The 21,379-nt window shown below is 42.5% G+C and overlaps 2 protein-coding genes and 1 pseudogene across 2 annotated transcripts; all 3 read left to right on the top strand.

The window, feature by feature from the left end:
• The first annotated feature begins 534 nt into the window (after positions 1-534).
• Positions 535-3,156, top strand: LOC116751027 (annotated as a pseudogene).
• A 4,779-nt stretch (positions 3,157-7,935) lies between these two features.
• Positions 7,936-15,561, top strand: LOC116751026 (protocadherin alpha-2-like). Its single transcript, XM_032626510.1, is given in 4 exon segments — positions 7,936-7,940; positions 10,962-11,029; positions 11,032-13,337; positions 15,547-15,561. Coding segments are annotated over 4 exon segments (2,394 nt in total).
• A 2,130-nt stretch (positions 15,562-17,691) lies between these two features.
• On the top strand, positions 17,692-20,100 carry LOC116750461 (protocadherin alpha-3-like). Its single transcript, XM_032625139.1, has one exon. It carries the CDS (start codon positions 17,692-17,694, stop codon positions 20,098-20,100), a length of 2,409 nt encoding a protein of 802 aa, XP_032481030.1.
• The last annotated feature ends 1,279 nt before the right edge of the window (positions 20,101-21,379 follow it).

The raw sequence follows: 21,379 nt of genomic DNA, 5'->3' as shown, positions 1-21,379 counted from the left end.
AGTTTTAGGTCTTACATTTAGGTCATGGATCTATTTGAGTTAATGTTTGTATGTGGTGTTAAGTAAGGGTATAACTTCATTCTTTTGCATGTGGATTTTCTGTTTTCCCAGCACCATTTGTTGAAAAGACTGTCTTTCCTCCCATTGAATAGTCTTAGCGCCTCTGTTGAAAATTGTCTGACCATATATGTAAGGATTTATTTCTGGGCTCTCTGTTCTATTCCATTGGTCTATATGTCTGTCTTTATGACAATACCACACTGTTTTGATTACTGTAGCTTTGTAGCAAGTTTTGAAATCAGGAAGTGTGAGTCCTCCAACTTTGTTCTTCTCTTTCAGGATTCTTTTGGCATTTAGGGTCACTTGAGATTCCATATACTGATTACCAAAAACTAAAGAAGGAAGCCCCATTTTGTCACTGCTGGAGAGAAGACAAAAATGGTAAGGAGATAAATTATTTCAAATATGAAGGGGAAAAAAAGGCAATATTTTAAAGTAAAGTGAGAACGGTAGGAAAGGAGTAGTGCTTTTGTGATGCTGTTTTCAAGGAGAGGTGGCCAGGGAGGCCGGTGCCTGCTGCTCTCGATTCTGCTCTTCACAGCCTGGGGGGCTGGCAGTGGCCAGATCCACTACTCGGTCCCTGAAGAGGCCAAACATGGCACCTTCGTGGGCCGCATCGCTCAGGACCTGGGGCTGGAGCTGGCCGAGTTGGTGCCATACCTGTTGTGGGTGGCGTCCAAAAGCCGCGAGGACTTTCTGGAGGTAAATCTGCAGAACGGCATTTTGTTTGTGAATTCTTGGATTGACCTGGAGGAGCTATGCGAACAGAACACGAAATATAGTATTCACCTGGAGGTGCTCGTGGACAGGCCGCTGCAGGTGTTGCATGTGGAAGTGGAGGTGAAGGACGTTAATGATAATCCACAGGTCTTTAGTTAGAGTGAGAGAACAAAGGCTATTTATTCCTGAATCTAGGCTGCTGGATTCACGTTTCCCGTTAGAGGGCGCTGCTGATGCAGACATTGGTACCAACGCTTTTCTAACATACACTCTCAGCTCCAGTGATTATTTCTCTTTGGATGCACAAGCAAGTGATGAACTGAGTAAGTTACTTTCGCCTGAATTGAAGTCTGTGGATAGAGAAGATACACCAGAACTTCGTTTATTATTGACAGCCACTGATGGGGGCAAACCAGAACTAGAAGGTATAGTTCAGCTGCCGATCATGGTGCTCAACGTTAATGATAACGCCCCACGGTTTGCCCAGGCCGTGTACAGAGTACACTTATTAGATACGACTAATGTTCCAGCAACTGGAACATTAATGACCACATTAAACGCCTCTGACGCTGACAAAAGTGTAAATGGCGAAATTATCTTTCTTTTGGCAATGGTGTTTCTCTTAACATAAACAAACAACAAAAACAAAAATTCAAAATTGATTCCAGCTCAGGGGAAATTAGGCTAATTGGTTGACTGGATTATGAAGAAACGAAATCCTACGAAATTCAGGTAAAAACAGTTGATAAAGGAGGTCCTCCAATGTCAAATCACTGCAAGGTTTTAGTGAAAGTGCCGGATGTAAATGATAATGCTCCGGAACTGGCGGTCACATCCATCTTTGCCTGTAAGAGAGGAGTCTCCACTCAGCACTGTCATCGCCTTCATCTCCTTGTCTGACCGTGACTCTGGTGTCAATGGGTAGGTGACCTGCACCCTGACGCCTCATGTCCCCTTCAAGCTGGTGTCCATCTTCAAGAATTACTATTCGGGGTTTCCCTGGTGGCGCAGTGGTTGAGAGTCCGCCTGCCGTTGCAGGGAACACGGGTTCATGCCCCGATCCGGGAGGATCCAACATGCCGCGGAGTGGCTGGGCCCGTGAGCCATGGTCGCTGAGCCTGCACGTCCGGAGCCTGTGCTCCGCAACGGGAGAGGCCACAACAGTGAGAGGCCCGCGTACCGCAAAAAAAAAAAATTTTACTATTCGCTGGTGCTGGACAACGCCCTGGATCGCGAGAACCTGGCGAACTATGAGGTGGCGGTGACCGCGAGGGACGGGGCTCGCCTTCCCTGTCGGTCAGAGCCAGCGTGTCCGTGGAAGTGGCCGACGTGAACGACAACGCGCCCGTGTTCGCGCAGCCTGAGTACACGGTGTTGGTGAAGGAGAACAACCCGCCCGGCTGCCACATTTTCACGGTGTCCGCTTGGGACGCGGACGCGCAGGAGAACGCGCTGGTGTCCTACTCGCTGGTGGAGCGGTGGGTGGGCGAGCGAGCGCTGTCGAGCTACGTGTCGGTGCACGCGGAGAGCGGCAAGGTGTACGCGCTGCAGCCGCTGGACCACGAGGAGCTGGAGCTGCTGCAGTTCCAGGTGAGCGCGCGCGACGCGGGCGTGCCACCTCTAGGCAGCAACGTGACGCTGCAGGTGCTCATGCTGGACAAGAACGACAACGCGCCCGCGCTGCTGCTGCCCGGGCTGGGCGGCGGGGCGGGCGCGCTGAGTTAGCTGGTGGCGGGGTCAGTGGGCGCGGGCCACGTGGTGGCGAAGGTGCGCGAGGTGGACGCGGACTCGGGCTACAACGCGTGGCTGTCGTACGAGCTGCAGCCGGCGGCGGGTGGCGAGCGCAGCCCGTTCCGCGTGGGGCTGTACACGGGCGAGATCAGCACGACGCGCGCCCTGAATGAGGTGGACGTGTCGCGCCAGCGCCTGCTGGTGCTGGTGAAGGACCACGGCGAGCCGGCGCTGACGGCCACGGCCACCGTGCTGCTGTCGCTGGAGGATAGCAGCCAGGGGCCCAAGGCCTCTTCACGGGCGTCGACGGGCGCCGCTGGCGCGGAGGCCGCTCTGGTGGATGTGAACGTGTACCTGATCATCGCCATCTGCGCGGTGTCCAGCCTGTTGGTGCTCACGCTGCTGTTGTACGCGGCGCTGCGGTGCTCGGCGCCGCCCAGCGAGGGCGCGTGCGGGCCCGGGAAGCCCACGCTGGTGTAATCCAGCACGGTGTGGAGCTGGTCTTACTCGCAGCAGAGGCGGCAGAGGGTGTTTTCTGGAGAGGGGCTGCCCAAGACCAACCTCATGGCCTTCAGTCCCGGTCTTTGTCCAGGTCTGAGCACGTCGGGAAGAAATGAACATCCAGAAACAAATTCGGGAATATAAGTTCAACTTCCAAGCTTTGGCTTTAGTTTTTTTTTTTTTTTAATTTTTACTTATCTAACCATCTTTTCAGATGTCACTTTAAAAGATATATTCCAAGTGTTCGCTAAAATCTCAACAAATCTTACCATTTATTGTAGATATTTATTCTATTACTTATAGCTGCATCTTGAATAGAACTTGGAATCAAACAACAAAAAAACTAATGTAGGAACAAATCGCCATATTCCTTGGATCAAATAGTAGGATACTTTTGAAAGAATACTGAAATATTAAGCAGTCTTGATCATATTTAACACAGAATCTTAATGTAGTCAAATACATTGTCATTTTCAAGGTTATTTGTAGCTTGGAATGAAATGTCAAGCCCTGGACAAAAATTTATAGGCAGATTTACAGAAACTATCTGCCTTCCCTTAAGGTTTTACGTTTCAAAGTGGGCAATTAAAAAAATCATTTTAAATAAAAGTAATTTAAAAGATATTTGTACGGTGACATTTTAATTTTTATGTTAAAATATACAACTATTTTTTCCTTGCTTTTATGATTAGTATCCTGATGCCAACGACTTTGAGTTCTCCTGGTTCTAGAAACCTTAGCATGGAATGAATATTTTAGTATAGGATCTGGTTAGGAAACACTTAGCACCTTCCATTTACTCACAAGTGTTCTAAGACACTTTACTTATTTATTTTAAAATTTATTTATTTAATTTATTTATTTTTGGTTGCGTTGGGTCTTCGTTGCTGCACGCAGGCTTTCTCTAGTTGAGGCGAGCGGGGGTTACTCTTTGTTGTGGTGCGCGGGCTTTTCATTGCGGTGGCTTCTCTTGTTGCAGAGCACGGGTTATAGGCATGCGGGCTTCAGTAGTTGTGGCACGTGGGCTCAGTAGTTGTGGCTCACGGACTGTAGAGTGTGGGCTCAGTAGTTGCGGCAAATGGGTTTAGTTGCTCCGTGGCATGTGGTATCTTCCTGGACCAGGGCTCGAACCCATGTCCCCTGCGTTTGCAGGCGGATTCTTAACCACTGCACCACCAGGGAAGCCCTAAGACACTTTATTTTTACTTCTCTCAACCTTTCCAATAACTATGTGAAGTGCATGCTTTAGTCTCACTTTGTGGATGAAAGTGCTGAGGCTCAGAAAATCTAAGTTCAGTATTTTTACTAAGTTTTCTCCAGATTTCCCAAGGATATCCAGAACTTGCTTATTCTAATGGACTTCATTGCCTTTTATAAAATATTTAAGGTAGCTTACAATGGAAGATATTTACAAGAGCAATTTTTAAAAGTCTGTTTAAAAGCCAAAGTAAAAGATCAAGAGAAGTGTGGGAACAATTTATCAATCATAGGCTGAGTGCAAATCCTAATACTCACCTTCCTGGAAGTAAGTACAGAAGTATAAAAAAGAAGAATAAAAGGAAATTCTCTGTACCAACTCTTCAAGAGAGAAAAAACTCCTCTCTTCCTGCTGTAAATTCAGAATTGATTACTGGGCATTATGTAAGGGTTTAACAATATCCTTAACAGTATGTTTGATAGCAGTTTTGCAAAACCAGCTGAAACATATTTGTTATAAATATTATTATATATGCTAGTCATTAAGTCAAGAGCATAATATTAAATTTTATTTCCTATGTTTAATTCTGAAACTACACAAGTATTAAATGAACACATTTTTGTTTGTAAACATTTAAATAAATATGCAGAAAAAGTCCCTTGAAAGTCCCCTTGTGAAAGCATTCTATAAAAAATTAGTATAATTTAGTAGTTAAGTTTCTAGATATTTGAATTGATATAGTGCTGTTGCTTAGAGTGTTTCAAGAAACAGGCAGTGAGTATGTTTCTATAACTTTTCAAATATTAATGATCATACCCAGGCTTTTGGCAAAAATCAGCAAATAATAATTTTAGATTTCACATTGCCAAGAAAAGTTTCCAGCTCCTTTAAATATGAGATAAACTTTGCAAGATTATAAAACTGGGCAAGATAAATTAAGGAGTCACAAAAATAATTTCTGTTCCCTAATTCACATTACCTATGTCCCTATGTCCAGGCTTAGAAGTTTCTCTAGGGACACTGAATATATTTACTGATGGATCAGTACACAAGCACACATGGAGGGCCTACTACAAACTAAGTCCTGCTGTAGAAACTAGGGACCTAGCAAGAGTGAAACAAGATAGGAGAGGTCCTTGGCTTCAGGGGGACCACATTGTAACCTGTTTAAAATAGCAATTGTGTTATGAAAATACTTACATTGGTATAATATTGCCTTTTCAGTTTTCTTTGTCTAAACAAGGTATCTATAAAGGAGGATCTCATTCTATTCATGACTTTTAAAAAATAGGCAGTATAATGCTGACTGTTATTAGCAAGTTTTCTGGAAAAAAGCAGATGTGGGCTTTCCCTCTTTATGTGATTTGTGCTCAGAAAATTATATGTAATTCTCATTGCCTCAACTAATGAAAATATAATCAATTAGATGGAAAATTCTCTGGAAAGGGGAACTAAAATGATCAAAAAATTAGGAGGGATAGAGGAAACTACATTTTAAGGCCAAACTGAAAAATCATAAACAGTATGGAGAACGTAAACATATATTTCTTTTATCAAGCCAAAAAACCTTGAGTTAGAGGTTGACATTTGAAGCTAGAATGGCACAACTTGTTTCTTCAAGAATTTATATAGGTTGAAAAATCAATTATCTAACAGTACTTCACTGAGAGGTTAATAATAAGATTTCTAATGGAATTGGACATCACTTGATAAATACCAACAGCCCTTTAAATTTGGCCTGAAGAGATTCAGGCATGCCTTCACACAGCTACACTGGGATCACTGTCAAAAAAAATTTTTAGATGATGCATTATGGATCTAAGAACAGACAAACATTTCTTTCTGTATTATGATTATTGTTGTAAAGGTTAAAATTTTCTGGGTTATTTGAAGGTATTAACTTGGAGGTGAATCTCAAATTTTAGTTAATGACTACTAAACCAAAAAAATGATTTTTTAGGGCTTCCCTGGTGGCGCAGTGGTTGAGAGCCCTCCTGCCGTTGCAGGGGACACGGGTTCGTGCCTTGGTCTGGGAAGATCCCACATGCCGCGGAGTGGCTAGGCCCGTGGGCCATGGCCGCTGAGCCTGCACGTCCGGAGCCTGTGCTCTGCAATGGGAGAGGCCGCAACAGTGAGAGGCTCACGTACCGCAAAAAAAAAAAAAAAAAAAGTGATTTTTTAAAATGAAAAGGTACTTCTAGGATGGAGGAAAAGATGATTGTGGAGTGGTGTTGTTACTTAATATTTATTTTTATGTAAATATGAATGGATTTCCCATTGGTAGTTAATATTCTTGTGCCATTCAGAATCTTTGTGCCAACTTTCAATAGTTTTGTCTTCCTTTACGAGATTTCTTCCAGGAAATGTATTTCTTCCTCTTTTCTTCTTTATAAAGACGACCCAGTTGCCGTATTTTTCTACTTTTCCACCATTCTTTGCTATCATTAATATATATTCGTTGAACAATTTAGTAGTAATAAAAACTTGGACTAATATAAATTTATGGAAAATTTAGTTTTTGGTACTTATTTCATGGTATGTTTACAATTCAAACTAGTCATTCATTTAGGAAATTTATTGACTTTAAAATTGTCAAATCCTCAAAAGGTGAAGTTATATTTGCTGAGATCTTATTACCAGGTTATAATCATTGTTATGCAATTGGATTCGTTTTGGTTAATATTAATTATCCATTAAAGTTGGCAGTTTCACACCTTTGCTGTCCATCTGAAAAACTAGGCAAAATCATCATGCTGTTAATACTGAAAATAACAATGTTATTTTCATTTTTCTATGAAGGCTCCGAAAAACATCCCAATGGAAACAAAAACTATGATTGCTTTCAGTAAAATATTAGTAAAACGTATATTATTATCTTTTGATTATTCAATTTCAGTAATGAATTTCAGTTGCATGACTATGATTTTAGAAATTGCAATTTTATTATCAAATTACCTTGGTATGATGATACTAATGTAATTTCATTTGTAGGGGAATATTACGTTTACATTGCCTAAAGTACAAGAAAGAACACCTGAGAAGACTATTTCTTGATATGTTCCTTCTTTTTCAGAAAACTTCCTTTCTAAGATTAGAACTGTAATTCTATTTTCTAGTGTAACAATAAGTGATTAGAGAAGTTAGGTATCACTTCAAGTACCTTTGAGACTTGTGGTCAGTCAGGCATACAAATAGATGAGAATGAGAAATAGTTGTTTATTTTGGTAGCCACTATTAATATTTCTGTTCTCCCCCTTCTGGGAACACTGGAGGATTTCACTTCCCTGCTACCTTGAGCTGTGATTTTCTTTGATCAATGAAATGTGCATGATGTATATCACTTCCAAGCAGAAGTAGATAATTGCCAGTGCAAGACTGTCTTCTGCTGTCTTTTCCCGTTGCAGCATTTATGGAAGTACAGGTTGATGTTGAGATGCCATAAGATCAAAGCATTCTAGGATGCTGAGCCAGCATGTGGAGAAAAGCTGTCCTAGGCAGTCTTCCACAACCACAGAGGACTTTGCAGAAGTCAGAAATAAAATTGTGTTTACTTTAGAGGTAAAATGGAAATAGTCAATATACAGCAACATGGTCATTGGGTTCCATTGCCATTAAGCTAATGTGAATAGAATATATTTTAAGAGGAGAGCATTAAAACAGGTAATACAACTGATAGGAGAACATTATTATTCACCCTTGCACTAAGGTATCTGACCATTAAGTAGATGAGGTAACTTGGATTCCATGGAAAAAATTATTGTGTAGTGATTTATTTTTATATAAAAAGCAGGAGAAGAAAAATAAATGGAATTTAAAATGTTTTTGGCACCTCTTCTTCTTTTTTTGTTTTTCTTACCTAGCATCCGTTTCCCCTTGTTTTTTTCCTTCTGGGGCTTTGTTGTAGTTTTGTGAAAGACCTGAATGAGGATTTTTCAAGAATAAATGCTCAGACACATAAATCTTAAGGAATTGACAGTTTGCTTTGATAAGGGCAAAGGATATAATTGTAGCAATGGATAGTATATTAGTTTTGTAGTGCTGCTGCAACAAGTTACCACAAACTTGGGGGCTTGAAACAACAGAAATTTATTCTCTCACAGTTCTAGAGGCCAAAAGTTCAACAAGGTGTTGGCAGGGTGACGTTCCTTCTGAAGACTCTAGGGGAGACTTCGTCCTTGCCTCTTCCAGTTTCTGGTGGCTCCTGGCATTCCTTGACTTGTGGCAGCATACCTCCCATTTCTGCCTCAGTCTTCACATTTCCTTCTTTCATGTGTCTCTGTGCATCTTCTCTTTTCCTGTCTCTTATAAGGACACCTGTCATTGGATTTTTGGCCCACCCAAATCTAGGATAATGCTAGGGTTAGGGTTACCTTATTTATATCTGTAAAGATCTCTATTCCAAATAAAGACACATTTTTAAGGTTCTGGGTGGATATATCTTTTGGGGGCTACTATTCTAACCACTACAGATACAAGCTTGGTGATATTTGTTGAGCATGGCTTCTCAGTCTCTTTCCCCATTAGGGGAAATGTGCTTGGATTTCTGGCAATGGTACTCTATCTCTCTGAGGGAAGGGAGAGAGACATTCTAGGTCCTCAGAAACCCTGAATAACAGCAGAATGTACCTCATACCTTCAGACATGTCATTCTCAAAATCTAGCAAAATTACTTTATAGGATTGCAAAAATTCCCGTAAGCGAGCCGTGTTTCCTAGAGCTAATATCTGGATTCTAGGCGTAATTCCTTAATATGTCAACAGTAGCCAGAGTGGCCACTGATTATAAAAAAACTACGGGGTGTTACTAATATGCAGTTGCATTGCAACTATGTAATGATATAATGGCCAGTCTGCAGCTATGTGTAGTTTAAGCTCCAGGAGAAATTGGGTACATGAGTTCTTGCACTGGTCTTCATGAGAACCAGCCTCCTCATTTTCAGTCCACATAATTTAGGCATGCCTGATTTCATCTCCTGGCTTCAAGGATGCATAAGCAACCAATGTCTGGCCAATGTGAGAACCATCACAACTATTGACTAAAGGAAAGATACATCATCTAAACTGGGTCAAAGGAAGTGATATTCTAGGATTTTTGCTGGGGATATTAGGAAAAGGGCATTTTTTTTCTGCTGAGAATCACTAAATGTGGCCTGAAAATAGGTAGCCTATTACTTTGGCCATTTTTGCTCTTCTTGAAACTGGTAAATAATTGTCTATTTCCATGCATAAGACAATAAATGATGCTCTGCTTTTTTGCTTAAGTCAGTTTACTTGGGTTTCATTGTTAGAGTATGATTAATATAAGTATATACTTTATAGATGGTGTGAATAAGTATCTTAAGATATTGGAATAAAGGGAGAAATTAGCATTGGTTTTCAGTACTAGGAAAAGCTAGTTTTTCTTTAGCAGGGATTTTTCTTTTCTTTTATGGACACTATAAATCTTGCAGTTAATTTTGTTTTCCTCTTTGCTGAAAACAAAGTTTGTGACCTTCTTAGAGTAACTGAAAATAACTTTTATGCATTTTGAACACTGACCCACCCTCAATTAATTTTATTTTATTCCTATGTTATCTTGATCATATTTTCATATTCTTTGTGTATGAACGGGACAGCTAAGAATTATTAAAATAAGATATTCTCAAATAACACTAAAAAGAGGTCAATTATATTGTTCTTGAATGAAAATCCAAATGTAGTAGAAAAGGGAACATTCTTAATTAAGAATACATTATCCAAATGAGGAACAAATGAATTGTTAATTTACGAACATCTGTGAACAGTTCAGAAAACAAACTAAAAATGGAATATATAAATATATTTTCAATTTATAAAGTAAAAAATAAATACCCTTTGATTCCTGTGTGTTTTATGTGAAGAAACCGAGAAAAAATTCTGTTATATTCAAAAGAACTGAAAGCAGGGTCTCAGAGATATTTTCACACCCATGCTCATTATAGCACTGTTCACAATAGCTAAGAGGTGGAAGCAACACTGATATCCATGGACAGATGGATGAATGGATAAACAAACTGTGGTATATACATGCATCAGAATATTATTCAGCCTTAAAAAGTAAGGAAATCCATCACATGCTACAACATGGATGAACCTTGAGGACATTATGCTAAGTGAAATAACCCAGTTACAGACAAATACTGTAAGATTCCACTTATGTGAGGTACATAGAGTAGTCAAATTCATAGAACCAGAAAGTAGAATGGTGGTTAGAGGGGTGTGGTGTGGTGGGAAAGGGGATTTGTTTTCTAATGGGTATAGATAGAGGTTCATGTTTGCAAGATGAAAGTTCTCAAGATCTGTTTCACAACAATGTGAATATACTTAACATACTAAATTGTATACTTAAAACTGGATGAGATGGTAAATTTTGTTATTTTTTTTGTTATATGTTTTTAACACAATTAAAGGGGGGAATGATATATTTCAGAGTTTAAAATAAATATTTTCCCTAAATGAAAGCTATCAATAAACTTAGACTAGACAATTGTTTAATTTTAAATCTACAGAATAAATAGTAGAGCCTACATTTTGGCCACATGATGTCGCTGTCTACTACAGTGTATTCTGTAGGAAGAAAAATACCCAGGGCCCTCTTGTCACTCCAGAGAGACAGAACAATAAGAGAAGCAGCAGGACTTGAGCAGAGACTAGAGGACAATATTTAAAATTTTGCAAAACATGATATTCTAATTTGATCAACTCGCTGAGAATTGGTGATGGTGTCTTCTAAGAGTAGGGGCGGAGAGGTCGGGTGTCTGCTACTCCCGCTTCTGCTCCTCGCTGCAGGGGAGGCCAGGAACAGCCAGGTCCACTACTCCGTCCCCGAGGAGGCCAAACACGGCACCTTCGTGGGCCGCATCGCCCAGGACCTGGGGCTGGAGCTGGCGGAGCTGGTGCCGCGCCTGTTCCGGGTGGCGTCCAAAGGCCGCGGGGACCTTCTGGAGGTAAATCTGCAGAATGGCATTTTGTTTGTGAATTCTCGGATCGACCGGGAGGAGCTGTGCGGGCGGAGCGTGGAGTGCAGCATCCACCTGGAGGTGATCGTGGACCGGCCGCTGCAGGTGTTCCATGTGGAGGTGGAAATAAAGGATATTAATGACAATCCGCCAGTATTTCCAGTGACAGTAAAGACTATCCGGTTTCACGAATCGAGGCTGCTTGACTCGCGGTTTCCTCTAGAGGGGGCGTTTGATGCAGATGTCGGAGTAAATGCTCTTCTCTCCTACAAGCTCAGCTCCAGTGAGTTTTTCTTTCTAGATATACAGACAAATGATGAACTAAGCCAGTCTTTGTCTCTTGTGCTGAGGAAATCTCTGGACAGAGAGGAAACTGCCGAGATTAATTTGTTACTGGTGGCTACTGATAGGGGCAAACCTGAGCTCACAGGCACCGTTCAATTGCTTATTAAGGTATTAGATGTGAATGACAACGAACCTACTTTTGACCAATCAGTTTACAAAGTACAATTGTTAGAGAACATCGCAAAGGGATCCTTGGTGATTAAATTAAATTCTTCTGATGCAGATGAAGGATCAAACAGCGAGATTGTGTATTCATTTAGTAGTGATGTGTCCCCCAATATAAAGACCAAGTTCAAAATAGATCCCAGCTCAGGGGAAATCAGAACTAAGGGACAATTAGATTATGAGGAAGTGAAATCTTATGAGATTCAAGTCATTGCGTATGACAACGGAATTCCACCAATGTCTGGGCACTGTAAAATTTCAGTAAAACTTGTGGACATCAATGATAACACACCAGAAGTCTCAATCACGTCTCTTTCACTTCCCATCCGAGAGGATGCTCCGCTGGGAACAGTCATCGCCCTCATCACGGTGTCTGACCGCGACTCCGGTGCCAACGGGCAGGTGACCTGCACCCTGACCCCCCATGAGTTCTTCAAACTGGTGTCCACGTTCAAGAATTACTATTCGCTGGTGCTGGACAGCGCCCTGGATCGCGAGAACCTGGCGAACTATGAGGTGGTTGTAAAAGCGCGGGACGCGGGCTCACCTTCCCTGTCGGCCACAGCCAGCGTGTCCGTGGAGGTGGCCGACGTGAACGACAACGCGCCCGCGTTCGCGCAGCCCGAGTACACGGTGTTCGTGAAGGAGAACAACCCTCCCGGCTGCCACATCTTCACGGTGTCGGCGCGGGACGCGGACGCTCAGGAGAACGCGCTGGTGTCCTACTCGCTGGTGGAGCGGCGAGTGGGCGAGCGAGCGCTGTCGAGCTACGTGTCGGTGCACGCGGAGAGCGGCAAGGTGTACGCGCTGCAGCCGCTGGACCACGAGGAGCTGGAGCTGCTGCAGTTCCAGGTGAGCGCGCGCGACGCGGGCGTGCCGCCTCTAGGCAGCAACGTGACGTTGCAGGTGTTCGTGCTGGACGAGAACGACAACGCACCCGCGCTGTTGCTGCCCGGGCCGGGCGGCGGGGCGGGAGCGCTGAGCCAGCTAGTAGCTCGGTCGGTGGGCGCGGGCCACGTGGTGGCGAAGGTGCGCGCGGTGGACGCGGACTCGGGCTACAACGCGTGGCTGTCGTACGAGCTGCAGCCGGCGGCGGGTGGCGAGCGCAGCCCGTTCCGCGTGGGGCTGTACACGGGCGAGATCAGCACGACGCGCGCCCTGGACGAGGCGGACGCGCCGCGCCAGCGCCTGCTGGTGCTGGTGAAGGACCACGGCGAGCCGGCGCTGACGGCCACGGCCACCGTGCTGCTGTCGCTGGAGGACAGCGGCCAGGCGCCCAAGGCCTCTTCGCGGGCGTCGACGGGCGCCGCTGGCGCGGAGGCCGCTCTGGTGGATGTGAACGTGTACCTGATCATCGCCATGTGCGCGGTGTCCAGCCTGTTGGTGCTCACGCTGCTGCTGTACACGGCGCTGCGGTGCTCGGCGCCGCCCAGCGAGGGCGCGTGCGGGCCCGGGAAGCCCACGCTGGTGTGCTCCAGCGCGGTGGGGAGCTGGTCTTACTCGCAGCAGAGGCGGCAGCGGGTGTGCTCTGGGGAGGGGCCGCCCAAGGCAGATCTCATGGCCTTCAGCCCCAGCTTACCTCAAGGTCCAGACTCAGCAGAAGAAAGGCAACAACTCTCAGAATCAGAACAGTTCGGAAAGGTGAGTCTTTTAATTTTTTTTTTCTGTCGGCTCTAAAATTGTTCTATTTTCTTTGTTCTCTATGAGTCTATTAATTTTTAAAATTAATTATTATTGGAGTACAGTTGTTTTACAACGTTGTGTTAGCCTCCATTGCACAACAAAATGAATCAGCCATACACATTCTATTAATTATTTTGATTCATAGCTTTGCTTTCATTTTGTATCATTTTCTTGTACAATATATGGTGTGAATTAGAAATCAATTTCTTGCATTGAGAAGAACTTAAATGCTTTTCTTATTTTTATATTTTGGATTTTCCTTAATTAAATCTTGCCATGAAAAATAGGATTAAAGTATTGAGAAAACACTTCAGCAAAATTTGAAAGCTTAACATTACGTGTAAATATTTTTTCTCAAATTAAAAAATCATAATTGGAAAAAATTTAAAGAGGATGATTATGGAATACATATTTTCAATTTACACCATCCATTCTGTCAGAATATGCTGGGAATTTCCTAAATTATTCTTTTGATCAAGAATTCATTTATCGGGCTTCCCTGGTGCCGCAGTAGTTGAGGGTCCACCTGCCGATGCAGGGGACACGGGTTCGTGCCCCGGTCTGGGAAGATCCCACATGCCACGGAGCGGCTGGGCCCGTGAGCCATGGCCGCTGAGCCTGCGCGTCCGGAGCGCGTGCTCCGCAACGGGAGAGGCCACAACAGTGAGAGACCCGCGAACCCCAAAAAAAAAAAAAAAAAAAAAAAAAAAGAATTCATTTATCTTTATCTGTTTATTCAACACTTAATATGTTAGTTTTTCTTTTCATGTATTTTAAAGCAGCCTGAACAGATTTTTAACGGCAAGACATCCAAAGTATATATCATAACTCATTACAACACATGACATCACTTAGAAATCATTGCTAATCTTAGGTATGTCTTTCAGTAGTAAAAAGATTTCACATTTGCAAAATCCTTAGAGTTTTAAGGCACAGTAGAGAGTTTATTGAGAAAAAAAATCTCCCTCAGTTTTGTTTAATTAAAAAAGTCACATTGTGGGGTGACCAGGTGGTGGGACTTTTTCTTCATACAAGTGGAGAGTACTTTAACTCAGTCTTTATGTTACTGGGGGTGCTTAGTCACGCTTAAAGTATATCACTGGACTAATGTATGCAGACCTCCCACTGTGCAGAGATTGACCACCTTCCTTTGGTACCACACACTATGCCTGTGATAACATTTTCCAAGACTGAGCTCACTTAATTTCACCTGGCAGCAACTATATTCCTAATGAAGTTGGAGTTTTTCCAAAAGGCAAAGACTGGCATTGAATGACTACATTTTCATTGGTAACTACTATGTTGGGTAATTAAAACACTAAACTTGATGAGTAAATAAGTAAATGTTACACTTGGAAGGGAAATTAAAAACACTTTTTCTTTCAACAAAAGGAAGATGTCTTGGGGTGAAATTACTGTCTTCTACTACTCTTTTGTCCTTAGTTATTTGCTGGTTTATTTCCTCCCAAATGATGAATTGATGAATCAAGAAATAACTTCCACTAAGTGATCTTAGCTTTAGCCATTTCACAGATAGGCCAGAATATCATTTCTATCTGGGATCTGCTATTAAAGGAATTGAGGAGTTTGGTGGGGAAATACTGAACTTCATTTAAGGATAATCTGTTCCTGTGGGAAATATATTAGCGCCTTAGAGTTGATAAGCCTCAAAATACAGTGAGTATATATTTCCTGGGAATCAGAAAAGTTCATCTGAGGCTTTACAGAGAAAAACAAATGGCTGAAGCTCTTTCTTGGGATGAGTCATCCCACCTAGAGTACTATAGCTACTCACCACCTTCTTGAGACTAGTGTACAGAAAGTGTGAATGGTCAGATGGAATCTGTCCTACTGGAAGTCTGGCTACTACATTTCTACTCTAGGTAAATGGTAAGATTTAAAATTATATCCAGGTGTACTCATATCTCCAGGAGTCACAATACATCACTGTATAAATTCTTATTGATTTCTTATTCCTTATTTACATTTTCTTGATTCAGTTGCCAAAAGAGATGTCTAAGTGAGAGTAGATATCATTCACTGATACCTTAACCACACATTAGCACAACTTTAAACTCATATAGTTACTTTAGTATTAATTTCATCTCATAATAATCATTATGGAATCTCCTCTGTTATAAATTCCCTGTGCCATTCCAATTTGCAGATAGTATACACTTAAATGTCATGAAATGTGAAGTATTACAGTAAGTTGTGAAAGCCATCTCAATATGAAGTCCATGATATTTAAAATTTTTTAATTTTGTCTCTCATTTTAAAACTAGCTACTACCTTTTAAGATCCATCAAAGCACTAACTGGCATATTGATATCTTAATTATGTCCTAGATACACTCTTTTCCAAAATAATTCTTAAATGTTTACTTTTTAAAAAAAGATTTCTTGATGTGGACCATTTTAAAGTCTTTATTGAGTTTGTTACAATATTGCTTCTGTTTTTTATGTTTTTGGTTTTTTGGCGCCGAGGCATGTGGGATCTTAGCTCCCCGACCAGGGATCAAACCCGCACCCCCTGCATTGGAAGTCTTAACCATTGTTCCACCAGGGAAACCCATTAAATGTTTACTTCTTTTTCATGAACTAGTACAAGAGAATCAATTAGAAATTATCTGTTTGATATTAACAAATATCATTAATGTAACTTACCTCTTTACTTATATTCTTGAGAAAGTTAATTTAAAATATTCATTATTTATACATTAAAATTTAATTGATAATTTATTCTATTCTAAATGTGAATGATAAAATATGAGTAAGTTGCAATGCAGTCTTGCATTCAATGAGTACATGGAAAACCTCGTATGAAAACTTTTCTCCTAATATTTAAATCACATTTTTTGTTTGTTTGTTTTTGGCTGCACCCTTGGCAGTGGAAGCATGGAGTCCTAACCACTGGAGCACCAGGGAATTTCCTTAAAGCACACGTTTGATTTCATTTTAAAAGAGTCCGACTATAAGCAAAAATCTGGGCATTCTCTTACCTCTCTAAATTCAACCTCTTCCCATGAATTTTCTTTGCTCAGCTTCCAAATGCTCAGAGAATGCATGCCTTTTACTAACTTTACAGAGACATTTAGTATATTTCATTGCCTAGTCTTACATGTGTTGAGTGAGTCATATTCCAAAGTTACTTTTCTCTCTTTAATAATTGGTTAAACACCAATTATTACAAGTAACAGCTTTTTAACAAATTGGAATCCAGAAATTCATCCAGAGTGGAGATTATTAAAAACAGAATTATTTCATATTGTGAACATGTTAAGATATACAGGTAAATTGAAATGTACAAGTGATGTGTAAATTTAAAAAACTAATATACTTTTCCTTGGTATGATATGAATATAACAAATATCCAAACACACAGTGTTTTCATGCAACAAAAACCAAATTTACAGAATAACTGCACTGTAAAAGACTGACTTGTGGCATCTTTATATAAACAGCTGAGACAGCTAACAAAGTTGCATTTGTTGGATAAAGGACACAGGAGTGGTTCGTAGACATTCTACAAAGTAAGAAACATATTTTATAAATTAACGATTGCCATAGTAATGTAGAAGTAAAATTTTCAATGTCTGTTGTTTTGACGGTTACAAATATCAAAGACCCGATTTTTCTGTAAAATGTAGACTTTGTGGCCAAGTGGTTAAAGTCATGAGTCTTGAATCATATTGAGATCCTACTCAACACCACCAGTTAATATTACTTTTAAGTTACTTAACCTGTATGCATTTCCACTTCACTGTTTGTAAAAAGTGAATCATATTAATACCTACCTCAGAGGGTTGTTGTGAGAATTTAATGGGATAACCCTATTAAAACAAATGAAATAGTACTTGTCACATCGGAAATATTTCCAAAAGATGTCCACTACTGTTATAATAGTAATCACTATTTTACTATATTTAACTATATGCCATGGATTGGCCTAATTTAAAGTCATGAATTAGCATAAAAGTTCTAAGGATATATTTTGATAAAATATGAAGACTTTGAGGAGTGCTCGAAGGAAATTACAGGGGAAAAAAATGGGGGAAAGTTCAATGGAAGGAAAAAAAGGTAAATACATTTATTTAATACTTACACATTTAGCCACATGATGTCGCTGTCTACCGCAAGGTATTTCACCACAAAAGATATACAGCATTTATTACGTACTAAGATGCTGGTTTTCCTCACCATCTCTGAAATACGTGCACGGAATGATTAAGAAATGAAAAATAAGGAACTAGAAATATTTTAAAATTTTTGATCGATGCAAAAGCGACCCAATATTTGGAAAAACCCTTGCAATGGTATTTTTCTGGAGAGAAGGTCGGGGAGTCTGGCGACTACTGCTTTCGGTTCTGCACCTCCTATTCTGGGAGGCAGGGAGCGGCCAGGTCCATTACTCTGTCTCCGAGGAGGCCAAACACGGCACCTTCGTGGGCCGCATCGCCCAGGACCTGGGGCTGGAGCTGGCGGAGCTGGTGCCGCGCCTGTTCCGGGTGGCGTCCAAAGGCCGCGGGGACCTTCTGGAGGTAAATCTGCAGAATGGCATTTTGTTTGTGAATTCTCGGATCGACCGGGAGGAGCTGTGCGGGCGGAGCGTGGAGTGCAGCATCCACCTGGAGGTGATCGTGGACCGGCCGCTGCAGGTGTTCCATGTGGAGGTGGAGGTGAAGGACATTAACGACAACCAGCCGGTTTTTCCAATGGCAGTAAAAAATTTGTTTATTTATGAATCTCGGCCGCCTGGTTCTCGGATTCCGCTAGAGGGCGCATCAGATGCAGATATCGGAGCTAATTCGCTATTGACCTACACTCTTAACTCCAATGAATATTTTACCTTGGATGTTAAAAGAAATTATGTGGAAATTAAATCACTTGGACTTGTGCTGAAAAAACTTTTAGATCGAGAGGTCACTCCTGAGCATCACTTACTTATAACAGCAGTTGATGGTGGGAAACCAGTACTCACTGGTACTATTCAACTGAAGATCACCGTTGTAGATGTAAACGACAATGCCCCAGAGTTTGAGAGCACGATCTACAAAGTCAGATTATTTGAAAATGCACCAAACGGTACCCTAGTAGTGACTGTTAACGCCTCTGATTTGGATGAAGGGATAAATAAGGACATTGTGTATTCTTTCAATACAGACATGTCAGCAGATACTTTGTCGAAATTCCACATAGACCCTGTTAATGGATACATCAGTGTAAAGGGTAACATAGATTTCGAGTTCACTAAGTTATATGAAATCCAGGTAGAAGCAACAGATAAAGGAAATCCCCCAATGGCAGATCACTGCACGGTTGTAGTGGAAATTTTGGACACCAACGATAATGTACCTGAGTTGGTTGTCAAATCACTCTCTTTACCTGTATTAGAAGATGCTCCACTAGGAACGGTAATCGCTCTGATCAGCGTTTCTGACGGCGATTCCGGTGCCAACGGGCAGGTGACCTGCACCCTGACTCATCATGTACCCTTCAAGCTGGTGTCCACCTTCAAGAATTACTATTCGCTGGTGCTGGACAGGGCCTTGGATCGCGAGAGTATGGCGAACTATGAGGTGGTGGTGACAGCGAGGGACGGGGGCTCGCCTTCCCTGTCAGCCACAGCCAGCGTGTCCGTGGAGGTGGCCGACGTGAACGACAACGCGCCCGCGTTCGCGCAGCCCGAGTACACAGTGTTCGTGAAGGAGAACAACCCGCCCGGCTGCCACATCTTCACGGTGTCGGCGCGGGACGCGGACGCTCAGGAGAACGCGCTGGTGTCCTACTCGCTGGTGGAGCGGCGGGTGGGCGAGCGAGCGCTGTCGAGCTACGTGTCGGTGCACGCGGAGAGCGGCAAGGTGTACGCGCTGCAGCCGCTGGACCACGAGGAGCTGGAGCTGCTGCAGTTCCAGGTGAGCGCGCGCGACGCGGGCGTGCCGCCTCTGGGCAGCAACGTGACGCTGCAGGTGTTTGTACTGGACGAGAACGACAACGCGCCCGCGCTGCTGCTGCCCAGGCCGGGCGTCGGGGCGGGCGCGCTGAGCCAGCTGGTGGCGCGGTCGGTGGGCGCGGGCCACGTGGTGGCGAAGGTGCGCGCGGTGGACGCGGACTCGGGCTACAACGCGTGGCTGTCGTACGAGCTGCAGCCGGTGGCGGGTGGCGCGCGCAGCCCGTTCCGCGTGGGGCTGTACACGGGCGAGATCAGCACGACGCGCGCCCTGGACGAGGCGGATGCGCCGCGCCAGCGCCTGCTGGTGCTGGTGAAGGACCACGGCGAGCCGGCGCTGACGGCCACGGCCACCGTGCTGCTGTCGCTGGAGGACAGCGGCCAGGCGCCCAAGGCCTCTTCGCAGGCGTCGTCCGGCGCCGCGAGTGCGGATACGGCGTTAGTGGATGTGAACGTGTACCTGATCATCGCCATCTGCGCGGTGTCCAGCCTGTTGGTGCTCACGCTGCTGCTGTACACGGCGCTGCGGTGCTCGGCGCCGCCCAGCGAGGGCGCGTGCGGGCCCGGGAAGCGCACGCTGGTGTGCTCCAGCGCGGTGGGGAGCTGGTCTTACTCGCAGCAGAGGCGGCAGAGGGTGTGCTCTGGGGAGGGGCCGCCCAAGGCAGACCTCATGGCCTTCAGCCCCTGTCTTCCACCGGGCCCCATTAGTGGGGATAGAGAAGAGCAGACGGATGTGAAGGTTGATCTTCCTGCTAAGGTGAGTAACTTTTAAAAATCCTTTCAAAACTGTCTTTGTTTTTAATTCTCAACGTTACTACTCCTTTGGAAACATTTTAATAGTTAATTAGTCTTGTTGCTGTCAATAGAGTTTTCAAGGTATTGGTTTTGTGGTTAAAGTGTTTGAATTTCTTGTGACTAATGTCTTTGAACCGAATCAGCAATAAATGGTAAGACCCATACTTGCAGGTTTTTAAAAGTCGCTGTAGAATTATTTTATTGCTACAAATCTGGATAGAAACTAAGTATATTTTCCAGGGTAAATTGAATTGATTAGAATATTTGACTTAAACTGTGGTATGCTAATACCTGCACAATGCTTCAGTAACTTATGACACTTTTTATTGGAAATTCCTACTGGATGTTAGTCCAAATGTCACTGACACTCTTCCTTTTTATTATGCTTTTACATATTCTGTTTCAAACATTAGTTTATTAAGCCTGTTGTCTCCTACAGAGCCTCTTTTACTCACTTATCCATTTATCTGTATTCTCAGTTCCTTCTTTCTACTTGAACATGATTGTTTTAATTTTTGTGCTCACATTTGACAATACTGTGTATTGTTGCTAGTTTTCCAATTGGGTAAAAAAAAATTAGAATAATAAATTTATTGCTTTTAGAATTGTATCATTTTCTCCCTTCTGTTTCTCACTACTTTTTATTAGTAAGCATTCAATAGGAAGTGAAATTTTAATACTCTCTTTAGTATATCATAATTTAGAAAATATTGCTTTCGAAAGAATATTATTAATCTTGTTAAGAAATATTTTCTATCTGAACAGTGTAGAGAAAAATACTGTATATCTCATTTTGAAACTATTCAATTAGCAAAACTTATTTATTATTAACCTCTTTTACATGCAGTATTAATGATGCTAATGTCCAAAAAGTTCAATAAGTCAATGTTATTACTGGTGATCCTCCTCTGAATACCAACCTATTAATGTGTGTCATGTAGCAAGTACAAAGTTCCAAATAACTGGAAGTGAAATTATTTTCCATTCATTCCCCTATTTGGTATTTGGTCAGTTACCCTAGTAAAAAGTTGGTCACCCATTGAAGTTTCTTTGCCACTGGAAACCAAAGCTTAGGTATGTTAGTGACTGGAGAATGGGCAAGTATTCTAAACCATTAGAGACAAAAATGAAGATACCAACCTTGCTCCGGTGTATTCCATTCTAATTGTGTGGAATACTTTTCCACACAAGTTATGTACTACAACTTCCTACTTCTTTGTTCAAGTTTCCTTGGTGAAACCTGATTAATACTCAAT

The sequence above is a fragment of the Phocoena sinus genome, chromosome 3 (genome assembly GCF_008692025.1).
Source record: "Phocoena sinus isolate mPhoSin1 chromosome 3, mPhoSin1.pri, whole genome shotgun sequence".
NCBI classification, from domain to species: domain Eukaryota; kingdom Metazoa; phylum Chordata; class Mammalia; order Artiodactyla; family Phocoenidae; genus Phocoena; species Phocoena sinus.
Note: the sequence above shows the minus strand (reverse complement) of the source record. Positions and strands in the feature narration are given on the sequence as shown.

Bases quoted from the DNA above. Each gene is read 5' to 3' on its own strand.
- LOC116750461 (XM_032625139.1), top strand. From the start codon at position 17,692: ATGGTATTTTTCTGGAGAGAAGGTCGGGGAGTCTGGCGACTACTGCTT.